Source organism: Theropithecus gelada, chromosome 15 (assembly GCF_003255815.1).
Source record: "Theropithecus gelada isolate Dixy chromosome 15, Tgel_1.0, whole genome shotgun sequence".
Classification (NCBI taxonomy): domain Eukaryota; kingdom Metazoa; phylum Chordata; class Mammalia; order Primates; family Cercopithecidae; genus Theropithecus; species Theropithecus gelada.
Genome location: NC_037683.1, coordinates 78,592,529 through 78,604,720, shown reverse-complemented (window position 1 = coordinate 78,604,720; position 12,192 = coordinate 78,592,529). Strand labels below are relative to the sequence as shown.

The 12,192-nt window shown below is 33.2% G+C and overlaps 1 protein-coding gene across 3 annotated transcripts in view; it reads right to left on the bottom strand.

The window, feature by feature from the left end:
* The window catches only part of RFX3 (regulatory factor X3), a 311,489-nt gene that overhangs the window by 60,788 nt on the left and 238,509 nt on the right, over positions 1-12,192 (bottom strand). For all 3 annotated transcript variants that reach the window (XM_025360417.1, XM_025360416.1, XM_025360418.1), the window contains 2 exons: positions 3,301-3,422; positions 1,442-1,554 (listed from right to left, as the gene is read on the bottom strand). In XM_025360417.1, the coding sequence (XP_025216202.1) occupies positions 1,442-1,554; positions 3,301-3,422 (235 nt within the window). The remainder of the gene's footprint in view (positions 1-1,441; positions 1,555-3,300; positions 3,423-12,192) is intronic.

Genomic DNA, 12,192 nt, shown 5'->3' with positions numbered 1-12,192 from the left:
AGGAATGAGAAATTGTTTAGAGAATCTTTATACAAATCTTTATTGAATAAGATGATAGATGTAGAAAGGAATAATTTTTTTCTATATACATAAGGAAAATCCAGAACTTCTCTAATATGGGTAAAAGCATAGTAGTCAAAGGAAAATGAATATTAAGTGCTTTCATCATTCCAAGAAATGTTGGGAACCGGTAGGGCACGCTGAAGAACACTTCTGGAACATGCTATGTTAATAAGGAGAGAACCTGCCCTCAGTTGTTAATAATCTAGTACCCTTGACAAGCACTCAGATTTGCTCTAGCAATTCTTATTTCTGAAGTGGGGGAAAATATCTGTTAATGCTATGAGCTAAGACCTCTTACTGCATACTGCATTATCAGCAGCCAGGAGGACTGCCCAGGAAATCCAAAGGATTATCTTTTACTCCTAAGCAGATCACAAATATCCCTAGAATAAAGCTACTTAAATTCTAAATAGACTCTTCTTTCAAAAGGAGAAGCACTCGAGAAAACTCTTATTATAATCCATTATTCCCTTTTTGCCAGGTGAGCTGGCTAGAAAACACCAAAAGGAACACTAATTAACCACAAAAGTGAAACAAACAAAACTGGAGCCTCAATGATCCCTGGAAAGAACACGTAAGGTGCTTTATTAAACATTTCCAGAAATTATTTTAATAGAAATATACGCATGATATAAAATTCAAAAGATAAAACTGGTCTGTTGAAAAGTTGAGTCTCTCCCCTCTAACTCCCAGTCACCCAGTTTCCTTCACAAAGGCAACCACTGTTAACATTTTCTTGTTTTTCCTCCTTTTGGAAGGAAAAGGAAGATACATACATATATACACATACATATACACCCATGTTATTTTTCACTGAAGTGAAAATATGTATACATAATTTTTTGCATTTGCTTTTTCCTTTAATATTAAATCTCGAAGTGATCCATTTTGGTATGTTTATAGAGTTTCCTATTCTTTTTGATGGCTGTATAGTATTCTACTCTAAAGATTGTATTAATACCATATTTTATTTATGCAGCTCCCTATTAGATAAAGAAATAATAATCAACCTTTAATTATAACCAATCTTTTGCATTTAAAAGTAACGCAACAAATGTCCTTGTACGCTTCTCTTGTCACCCATATGTTAGTATTTTTGTAGGACAAATATGTAGACGTGGAATTCCTACATCAAAGGATTCATATCAGGATAGGCTTAAGAAATAGAGAATAAAATTTATTCTCAATTTTCTGCATTTCTCATCTCTCCACTCTGAGACCAGAAAGAAGAAAAATGAATTTGTTAGTGCTAAAAGATATGCTCAAAAGAATTAGTGCTAAGTTCGTCTGTCCTTTAGGAATAAGCTTGATTATTTTATTTTAGCAAGTTGTCTGGCAAAACCTAGCATGTGTTCATACTACATTTGAAAAGACTTACCTCACAGTGCTCTCTATAAAGACTCTGCAGTGACTTGATATCCTCAAAGGTAGTACCATCTGGCAGAGAAGAGATTTCAACTTCTCCAAACTCTGGAAGTGCTCGAGATGCATCTGTTACCATGACAACAGAACAGAAAAAAGCTATTGTGTATGGTGCCAATTACAGATTAATGAGGGAAAATTTAAGAAGACCAAAAAGAAAAACAAATTTTAAAGGTCAGGGGTCCAGAGAGCAAGGACTTTTTATATTAATATTTTACAAGTAAAACTAAGCACCATCATCAGCACAAAATATAAAACTGAAGGGAACACTTAAGAATTTTCTAGAAACAAAATCTGCACTACAATTGTACTGCAAATAGTATACTGCATATCACAGTTTCTCTCAACACAAGGCCCCTATTAAAAGAAAAATATCTCGAGTTTGCTAGTACCTATTTTAGATATTTTTATTATGTTACTTAACTACATAAAAAAACTAGCTTTAAAATCATTATGTTCTTAATTGTTATAGAGTTATAAACCTAAAGAGTTACAAAGCGGATACAAAGAAAACTACAAAAATAACATACAACTTAACAACATTAATTTGATGTGATGGATGATGCTCTTGTCCTGTAACTAAGTTATCTCTTGCAACAAGGATCAGTATTGACTGCTGCAGCAGAGGATCTTTTGGTTCTGACAGGTCTATACCAACATGTGCTTTGTGGTGGCTGCTTCTCCCATTACTCTTCTATGCACAAATGACTGTGAAACTTTCCTCCACACAGAATCCAGGGACATGATCTAGGCTTCCCTTGTGAGGGAGGCGTAATTTACATAGTAAGTCTCTCTCTCTGTTCTTTTCTTATTAGCTCTGGACAATTAATGTAAGACATTTTGGTGCCTATCTTATCATAAATCCAGGTACAAATATGGAAACTAAAATTGCAGAACGGTATTTAGTTCTAGTTTTCTAAGTAATCCAGAATATTCTTAGTTTTTAAGATGATAATTGAAGTGAAATCACAAAATAAAATTCTTGTTGAATGACCAAGGGTCCCCAAGAATATAACCCGAGGACTTCAGTCTGAGAAATGCTGCCATGATGTTTTCAACTTCAGTAATGATTCCAATCTGAGAGTCTATTTTAGTTGTCTTTGTCAGAAAGTGCACATAGACACATATACACACACACAGACACATACACACAGTCACTCTCTGATAGCTTCTACTTATCTTGACTCGTTATATGGAAAATATGCATGTTCATCTCTAGAAGAGCTGTCAATTAAATTAAAGTGCCACTTTTTTGCCCCTTTGGCTATGGCAAAAATATGAAAAATATGCAAGTTTTTCTTCCTAACTCTTTCAATAACAAGAAATATGTATTCCATCTTTAAATTACAAAAAATTACAAAAAGAAAGTACTGTGATTAATTTAAATGAATAAATTACTTTTAAAAAGTTTATAAAAATTTTTTTTCTAATCTGAGCCTGTGCATGTGTAACTTTATACACAGGAAATGAGAATTCTTTTTGGCACTTGAAGTTACTACTGAAAGTAAACAACATAATTTTGATCACAAAAGCCAATTAATACAAATTCTGGAAAACAATTTCATAGCAATGAGTCTTTAATTCATATGCATAAAAGTCCTATACAGCTTGAGATTTTTAAAAATAAGCTCTAATAAACACGAAAGGCAGACATGAACTAGGACTGTTATACATATGATGTGCATAATTTTGGCACCAAAAAAATCTTTCTATGTCATTGACATCTATAATAGACATTGCACTTGGAGAAAACACTACCATTGTTCTCTTTTCAAAATCCTAGTAGCAACTAATATGCATTACACCTTAACATACCTAAAAACTGTTGATGATGTTGGCTTTGGGCAATTACAGTTTGCTCAACAGATGTGCCTGTCTGTTGACCACTTCCTGTGAAACCATCTGCAACCCCATCCACTTTCTGCATAGGCTTGTACCTAAAAATATTAGATGGAAAAAAACAAATAAACCAAATTATTCCTTGCTTTTTTGTACTACCCGAAACTTCCAAAGCATTCAGTTTCATACTATCTTCTTTAATGTCTCATGATAGTTGTAGGATTTTTTTTTCCTTGATAGTCTCATAAAGTTAGAATACAATATTTTTTTTTCAATTGTGAAAAGAAAAAAGGGGAAAAGGGGTGCATGGAGGGTACCCATTTTTGGAAATCCAGAAATTTACCTAAGAATGAAAGAATTATAAGGTATTTCTTTGGACAGCAGGAGCAAAGATGTCCATGATTAAGTTTTAATACACAGCTTGAAAGTAACTTTTAATGGCCAATGGATATATTGGAACTTTAATCTGAACAATGATCTAGGAGCTCAGGCCTGAGAAATGTTGATGAATGGCTTTCAATTAGATAATATCTCTAAAACATGATCAACCTACAAATCCTATCATATTGTTTTTCATATTTCCTAGAACCTTTCGTGCATCTCAACACATTTATCTCCATGACACTTATCAACATCCTCAAATACAAAGGCCATAAGCATCATTTTGTAGCAAAATATATGCAAGAATCCATCTACAAACAGAGTTTATCAAATTAAAATGAAGAATCAAAGTCAGCTAAAGTTATGTATCTTTAGATCCTAGTCATACGAACTTATGTACTTTCCATACAGCTAAGAGAGAAAAAATGTGCTTCAGTGGCATGGGGAAGAAGGAAGATGTCTTGGAAAAGAAGTATCATACACCAAAAAAAAAAAACAAAAAACAAAACAAAACAAAAACACCTGGCCAAGTCTCCTAGGATAAGCAAAACAAAATAAGCAAGCAGCAACTGTAATTTCTTCTTTTTCTCTGATTCCACTTATTTTTCTTCATTTCAGAAATTTGGAAATAACAGAAAAGCATAAGAAAAAATTAAAATCTAAAATAAACTTACTATCTAGAGATAACATTCACATTATGCTATCTGGCCTCCCATTCTTTTTTTCCCCTATTTCTAATTATATTTACAAACAAAATAAACTAATATTCTCACCATCCAGACACTTGACCCCTATACTGATATTATAATTCAACTGCATCATTAATATGAAGTTACTATGAATAACAATGCCCCTAATATATGAACAGGACATACTCAAAGACACCTGCATGCTGACACCAGATATGAAGTGACTGAACCTGGCAGAACATCATACAAACTAATGCTCAGCTTGCCTTAGGAAATGAATCAATCTTCGATGTTATCAATTACAACTCAGATAAATGAAACTTTCAAAAAATTGCCAAATCTCTCATAATGACATTTACATGTATTTCTTATGTGACAATATCTTACAAACAACTATGAAAAACAAAAAATAAAGTCAGAGGGGGAAGAGACTGGAAATCAGTACGGCACTCTTCATCCTTATGAATATAATTTTAGTGATGACTCCTCATTACCAAAAAATTGATTGCTGTTTTCTAATGAGAGAAAAGAACTCATGCCTAATCTTTTATTTAATAGAAAAACCTTCTGGGAGGTACTTTACAACTGGGGCCATATCCAAAGATAACAGAAGAGTTAGTGTTGTGATGTGCTATATGTCTTGTTTATAAAAAATTTAATGTTTTTCTGATTTTTTTTCCTCCTTAAAGAATCATCTTTGAGAAGCAAAGAAACTTTATGAAGCAAGCACTTTGTGTACATGTATGGTAGAGCAATTGCTAACCATTCTGTTGTAGCAGATTTGAATGATTTTAACCTTATTTTGTTCAGGAAAGTTTCTTGTCCTTATTGATTCATTCCAAGTTTCAGTTGATTTTAGCTTCCCCTTTTCAGCTATGGAATTGTATCTCATTAATAAAATAGCCTAAAATTGTTTAACCATGTTTCTTCATTTAAGTTAATGGAATTTGGGATTCATGGAGCTTAAATAAAAGTGGTTAAAGGAATTTGAATTATTAGTATTTACCCTGGAGAAGGAAAAAATGAAAATAATTCCAATAGACTTCAATTGCATTAAGTTTTAATACAGGATTGTAAAGTTATTACAAGACTTTGCCCAGTTATGCTTTGCCCCACATTTCTTTGTCCTACACAGCATTTAACATACTACAGATGCTTAATAGGCACAAATATCAAGGGCAAATGGAATTTAACTATAAAAGAAAATGACTTATATTCCACTTAGACTAAGTTTTCAAAAGACAGATGTTACATCACAATCTAACTGCACACAATGCTTAGGAAGACTATAGCCTACAAGCAAGATTGTCTACTTCCTTAGGAAGATGGAGACAGCTGTTAGTATTGCAAATGGAAGTTCCTAATGAAAGGAGAGATTATAGTTTTAATAAGGAATCAAAATCATGATGCATCATAATTAACATATGATAATACTTAATGATACTGAGTGGGAAACACTAATTAGAGATAAACTATATTATGTGGGAGATGAAAAATGCATCAAGATCAACTTTCAGGGGAAAAAAGGAGGTAAGTTGGTAAATTCTGGAGAAACTACGCAGGTCAGTACTTAGGAAAAGATTTTATAATACACAGTAGAAATAAAGAAAAACGAAGAAAATATATTAAAACTTGGAAATGAGTGTTTTCATTCTAACCACAAGAGTAAGGGTAGCAAGGTGAACAGTGGATTGAAAGATGGACAAAATTGAGCAAAGACACAATATGTGCATCCATTCTTGGCTGCTTGGCTACAGGACCTCTGCAAGCCAGAAGCATATGTTATGCCTCCTGGGAAAAGGTCGAGGGATAAAGTTTAGGATGGGTTTGTGCCATAAAGAATGACATCAAGAAGGTAATATGGAATACAGCTCATGTACAAGAGGGCTAATGTGGGCCTGTAAGTATGAGAGAGCTTCCAGGTAGTGCTAACTTTTGCTTTTCCTGCTTTAAGTAATGAATCATGTAGTGGTATTTCTGGCAATGGATTAGAACTTAGAAAAAATCCCTAGAAATCAGAAATAATGGACTGAGAAAGCCTAGATCCTCATTTTCATGGTACCCTAACTAAGGAAAATATCCTATCCCTACCCTCACCTCAGAATTTTGTGTCTTCCCAAAGAAGGAGGGAGTTTAACAGGAAGTCAAGAACAATTACATTAAAAATAGGCTAAACAAATACCAGTAGCAAGTGATTCTTCTCAGAAACAGTGGTTGTAGATTATATATCACTGGTTTTGAAATCTAAGTGCATATCAGTATCTAGGTAGTTTCTCAAAAAATTCAGGTGCCTAGGCTCACCCTAGACCCACCCCCAAAATATTTGAGAGTGGAGCTTAGGAACTGGTTATTCTAACAAGTCTCTGAGGTATTTCTTAAGTAGGTTGTATAGCCCTAGTCCATAGGAGGCTGTTGGTCCCAAATAGATTCCTTCAGCCCAATGTTGTAGAAATACATCAAATAATATTTTTTTAAAAAACCACATCATTTTAAATAAAATAAGTCATCAATTTTTAATTTTTCTCAAAAAACTGTATTTGGAATGTACAATAAATATATTTGAATGAATAAATGTTTAAGGTAACATGCTTGATTTTATCATATCATCAACTGATTTTGTACATATATCAAATCAATTTAACAAATATTTATTGAGCACATACTGTATTATGGGTAGGCCACTATAGGCACATGGTTTTTAAAATGCTGGGTATAAAAATAATTTTTCCAAGATGTCTTTTACATTCTATTGGCTCACATAATAATTCTACATTATGTTAACCTTGGTTGAATTTCAACTGACATTTTAGCATTGAAACATGACGTGTAGATTTTCTGACTCTCTATACTCTTCATAAAATAATCACCGTAAACTTTATCAAATCTACCATATGTGGAGAATAAATTAAAAAAAACAGGTGAGCTTTCTGTTGGGAAAAAAAAAAAAGCCAAACAAAAAACCCTTTTTGTTGAATCCTTTAAAAATACTGAATTTTTAAATATTTAAGAGTATTTTCCTCCCTTTACTTCCATTTACTTTACAAATTAATTATTTTTAGATTCGGTTTTCCCAGAGTAAACTCTTAGTACTCTTGCATTGTGTGTGCTCTGAGAAAGACCTGTGCTTTATCAAATAATGAAACAGCTCCTGGTTTCAAAATTAGTAAGAGGCAAATGATAATTTTAACAGCTTGGAACTCTATGGGCAATCAGTGCTAAAGTTGTTAATGATTAAGAAATAAAAGAAACTCTAATGCTTTAATAGCTGACTGTATGCATAAAACCTGTCATTAACACAGAAAAATTAGAAAATAATTAGGAATCTTCCTCCATGGGGTTAGTTATAGCTGCCATTTAGGACTTGGAGAGTTGTAACTCTATTGTAAAAGTAACATTCTGTCAATCCCACACACATGGATACTAAAACAGTCCAATGGAAGGCAAGAATGGTACATATTTACCATTACATTCAACTAACAACACCAGGTGGAAGGATTTTCAACAGATTAAATGAAACATTTGGGAAATCCTTTCAAAATGGCTGAAAAACGCACATGCAAAACACAAAATATAAACTGTACAGGCAAAAGGAATCATCATTATGTTTTGTAATTCCAGAAATTACACAATCATTTTATTTGCATGAATAAATTGAAATACTGAGCTCAGAACAAGGTCAGGAGGCTAGAATTTTCTACTGGAATACTGTAATCTTCTTTGGAAAAAAACTGTCCCAGAAAGTCTTTAGATGACTTCATGTCTGAAATAAACCAAGTGATATAAACACTAATGGATCAGAAGAAAATAGTAAATATGAAGAGCTCCATTCTTTTAGAATAGTAACTAACTTTGATGTCACAATGAATATATTCATAATACATCCAAATGACTTTTAACATCAACCCTGCTGGTTAATATAGGTATTCCATCTCTTCAATTCTTATTGGTGGCTCTCTATTTGTCTCTTCATTAGCTTTACATCTATAATTGGGCAAGAAGAGGTAGAAACAATTAAATTGAAATGGGCTATATGTTAATTGCAGCAGGTAAAGGAGGCGGTTGAAGCTGCTGGCGAAAATCAGAGTTGTGGGACATTCATTCAACAAATATTTAGAGAGCACTGACAATGTGCTTAGAGCTCTCCCAGGTGCTGAGGATGCAGTGCTGAAAGAGAAAGACATGATTCCCTGATCTCATGAATTTCTTCATTGAGTCCTCTAAGCATAGGTGGTTTATGGTTAGCTATATAGAACTGATATATTCTTGCTACAAGTATGCATGACACTTCTTTTATCTCTTACCCTTTCCCACCTTCTTTATTTAGAGAATGACAATCTGGCTCCATCTGATGCCAAGAGATAAACAATAACAACAACAACAAAAAAGGCATCTGAGGCTCTATCTAGGAAAGAATAAATTAGTGAGTTTTTGAATACAGCAAAATTAAGTGGTCCTCAGTTTCCTTATTAGTAAGTAACAATATAATTGCCAAATGAGATCTTGCGTGTAATGTGTTTACTGGAAAACATTTTAAATGTTCAATAAATACTACTTAGGAGCATAAGTGGTGACTGTTATTATTAACAAACTACATAAATTACTATAGTTTGGTAGTTATTGAATTGTGATTATTTATGTTTGTCCTCTCTTCAATGGAAAAGACGATTATTACATCAGGGACAAGAGCAGTGGCACGGTGAACATTAAATATCTTAATGCCAACATTCCTTAGTTGTATCCAAAAGCCAATTACACAGGCACCTGATTATTTTCTCACTAAAGACTCCTGCCTCCCTCAGCTGCTTCAGAGCAATTTACCAGCACTAGATGCTTAACTCTGTAATGACCCCAGGGCATTAATGTCTAGGAAAGGAATGATAAACTATTAACATCAATCAAAGTTAGAAACCACTGGCCTAGAGGTATAGAGAAATGGAAGCCCAATTTGACCAACTGCCAGGCTTCATTCTCCTTCAAAACACTAAATATTCCATAAGAAAGATATTTTTCTCCAGTACTCATCATATAATAGTGATCCCAATAATAATTATCTAACACTTGAACACTTTCAGTTATTAAACAAAATTTCAGATACTTTAATTCCACTTGAACTTCAAAACAATCTGTGAGATAGTCTATTATGAATTTCTATTTCGCAGATGAAGAACCTGAGGCTCAGTGAGGTTAACTCATACACTCTGTAGAAGTGCCCATGTAGTCTGTACTCAATTCCCCATTTTCCAATTCTAAATATAGGGTTCGTTTAACTAGTCTTTGAACCCTATATTAAGAAAGGCCATCTAATGATAAAAGTTCTTAAATTTCCTCTCACTTCTAAAAGAATGTGCATACTTTTACATCTATCTACAGCCAAAACAAAAGTAGCCTTGCTGTACCATCTTTCTAAATGACCTCTCTTCTCTCTTCTTAGTGACATTCTTACTTCACATCCTGTGAAAGAAAGGTTTATTCTTTCACAGAATCCAATTGCCGTGAAGAGACCATGAAAAGAGGCAGGAGGTAGTACATTTCCTCAATTACTTGAAACATACTCATTAAAATGTGATTTCTCCCTTTATTTCATATGCAAAAATTTTATTACATGTGTGTTTCTGTTTGGGTTATCTTACTTCATTGAGGGTGGAATTCTCATGAGAATAAAGACAAGCGTTCTTATCCTGGTTGCTATATGACTGTGGATAAGTTATTTAAACTTTATGGACTTCGGTTTTCTCATTAAGAGGGTAAGTTGGACTAGGTGATCTCTTCCTTCCATCTCTAACACTCTATGATTCTGTGTTATGTCTTTTAGATGTGATTGACAGATTGTTATGCAAATAACAATTGATAAGTATTTGTTGAAGAAATGACAAATGACATTTAATATTTTGAGAACGGCTACTGGGATCAAACACAGCCAAGCACATTATCAAAAGTATTTGGCTTTCACTACTGGAATTTGGAAAAATATCTAAAATATATGTGTCAATACTCTCTATGTACTTCTTTTCATTATTAAAACTAAACTGCAGCAAACATTGTACTTGGTTTGGAGAGCTGGAAATTACTGATCTCCTTTTTGCTCTAAATAATCTAACTTACTTATTATCTAAATTAGGGTAAACAAATTAGTCCATGAGTGAATTTCATCAAAAACTGAAGATCACCTCACTTCAGTGCAAAAAAATTATTTTCATATGAAGTATTTTCAATAGAAGTTTTTTTTACAAAAACTGTTACACATTCTCCTGCCTCCTTAACCATGGTATTTTACCTCTCCTTGATTACCCATAATGCCATCAATACGCAAAGCAGTTGTTATATTGTGTTAGGCTAGATTTTAGTCATTAGAGTGATATTTGAAGTATCTACTGGAGTGCCTAAGTCCATTTGCCCCTCCACGGAGTGTCCACAAACTGTTGTACTGAATAACTTTAAAGTAAACAGAAGAGCCTGTCTACTTGTATTTCTTCTTGCCAGCTGTCATAGTTCATGATTGTCTGTGAACCAAGTGGGTTCTAATCTCCTTTATTTTAGGTAAAATGGCTTGAGAATGGCTTCATCTTTTCAACTAAGTGAAACTGCAGGCTCTGTGACATCTGCTTTCCAATCAGAAGTTGTTTACATTTATTTTCAGACTCATGGCTATGTTCCATACAGTTGTATTGCTGGGAACTGGATTTATAGATAAATGGAGATCTCCTCTACCACCCTATCAAACCTTCAAGTGATACCTTACATAAAGGAGCTCAAGAAATTGTGAGCTATATAAAAACAATAATCACTATTATCCCTACAGTAACAATAATTCCAAATTCACAAGAAAAATGTACAAATTGAGTTCCAAAAGTTGAATTCAATTAACAAAATAATCACTGCATAGACTTGCATTTCTTCACTATAACATATAAAACATAAATCTACATTATGAAAGATAAGCACACATGGATACATTTAATAAACCTTCAAGTATTCAAATAATGTGAATATTTTGAAATATCTTCTATTTTATACTTTAAACCTTTCACATGTCATTCGTATTTTTGCAAGAGACTGGCAGTCTCTTTACATAATTTTTACTGTATTCAGCAGAATCATTTGAATTTTGAAATCATCATTAAAAAATTTTTTAAGCCATAAAATATATTTTAAGAAGTTCTTTTCCCATTGTTTTCAACAAATATTCTTAAATTAGCCTATGTACACACCCATGAAAAGAAACTCCTTCTTTCCTGTCTAAATATTTCTGCACAACAGGGTAATTGGTTTCAGTTAAGTGTTGTCAGTGGACAGGTTCCTTCAGAGAGACCACAGAAGACTCCTGCTGCCCTATAAGAGAGGCCCATGCAATTGGCAACACTAACACTGCAATCAATTAGCAAGATACCATTTTAAGAGCAACTGTCTATAATCCTAAACTTGTATCATTAAAAAAGCCCAACAAATTAAAGGAAGTTTCAGTACTTTTATGGCTCTTTCACATTTTTGTTTCACAAGAAATAACAATCAAACTCAATTTATTAATACTACTGAGATTTTTATATCATTTCTCAAACGTCTCCATATTTTATCTGTTTCCAAACTCAAGTACCACTATCCTGAGAAGGTAGGGGTTTTTATGGCTTGCTAATCTTTATAGAATCTGTTTCATGAGGAGACCACAGAAAGTCCTAGGCTTTACTTATGTAACTCAGGTTTTTTATAAAGAATGTCCCTTGAAGGCTTCTGTTTCTATGAAAGCTTGCTAGAATTCCTTATAGTTAAATCACAGGAGATTCCTTGCAGTCAAATAATGGGC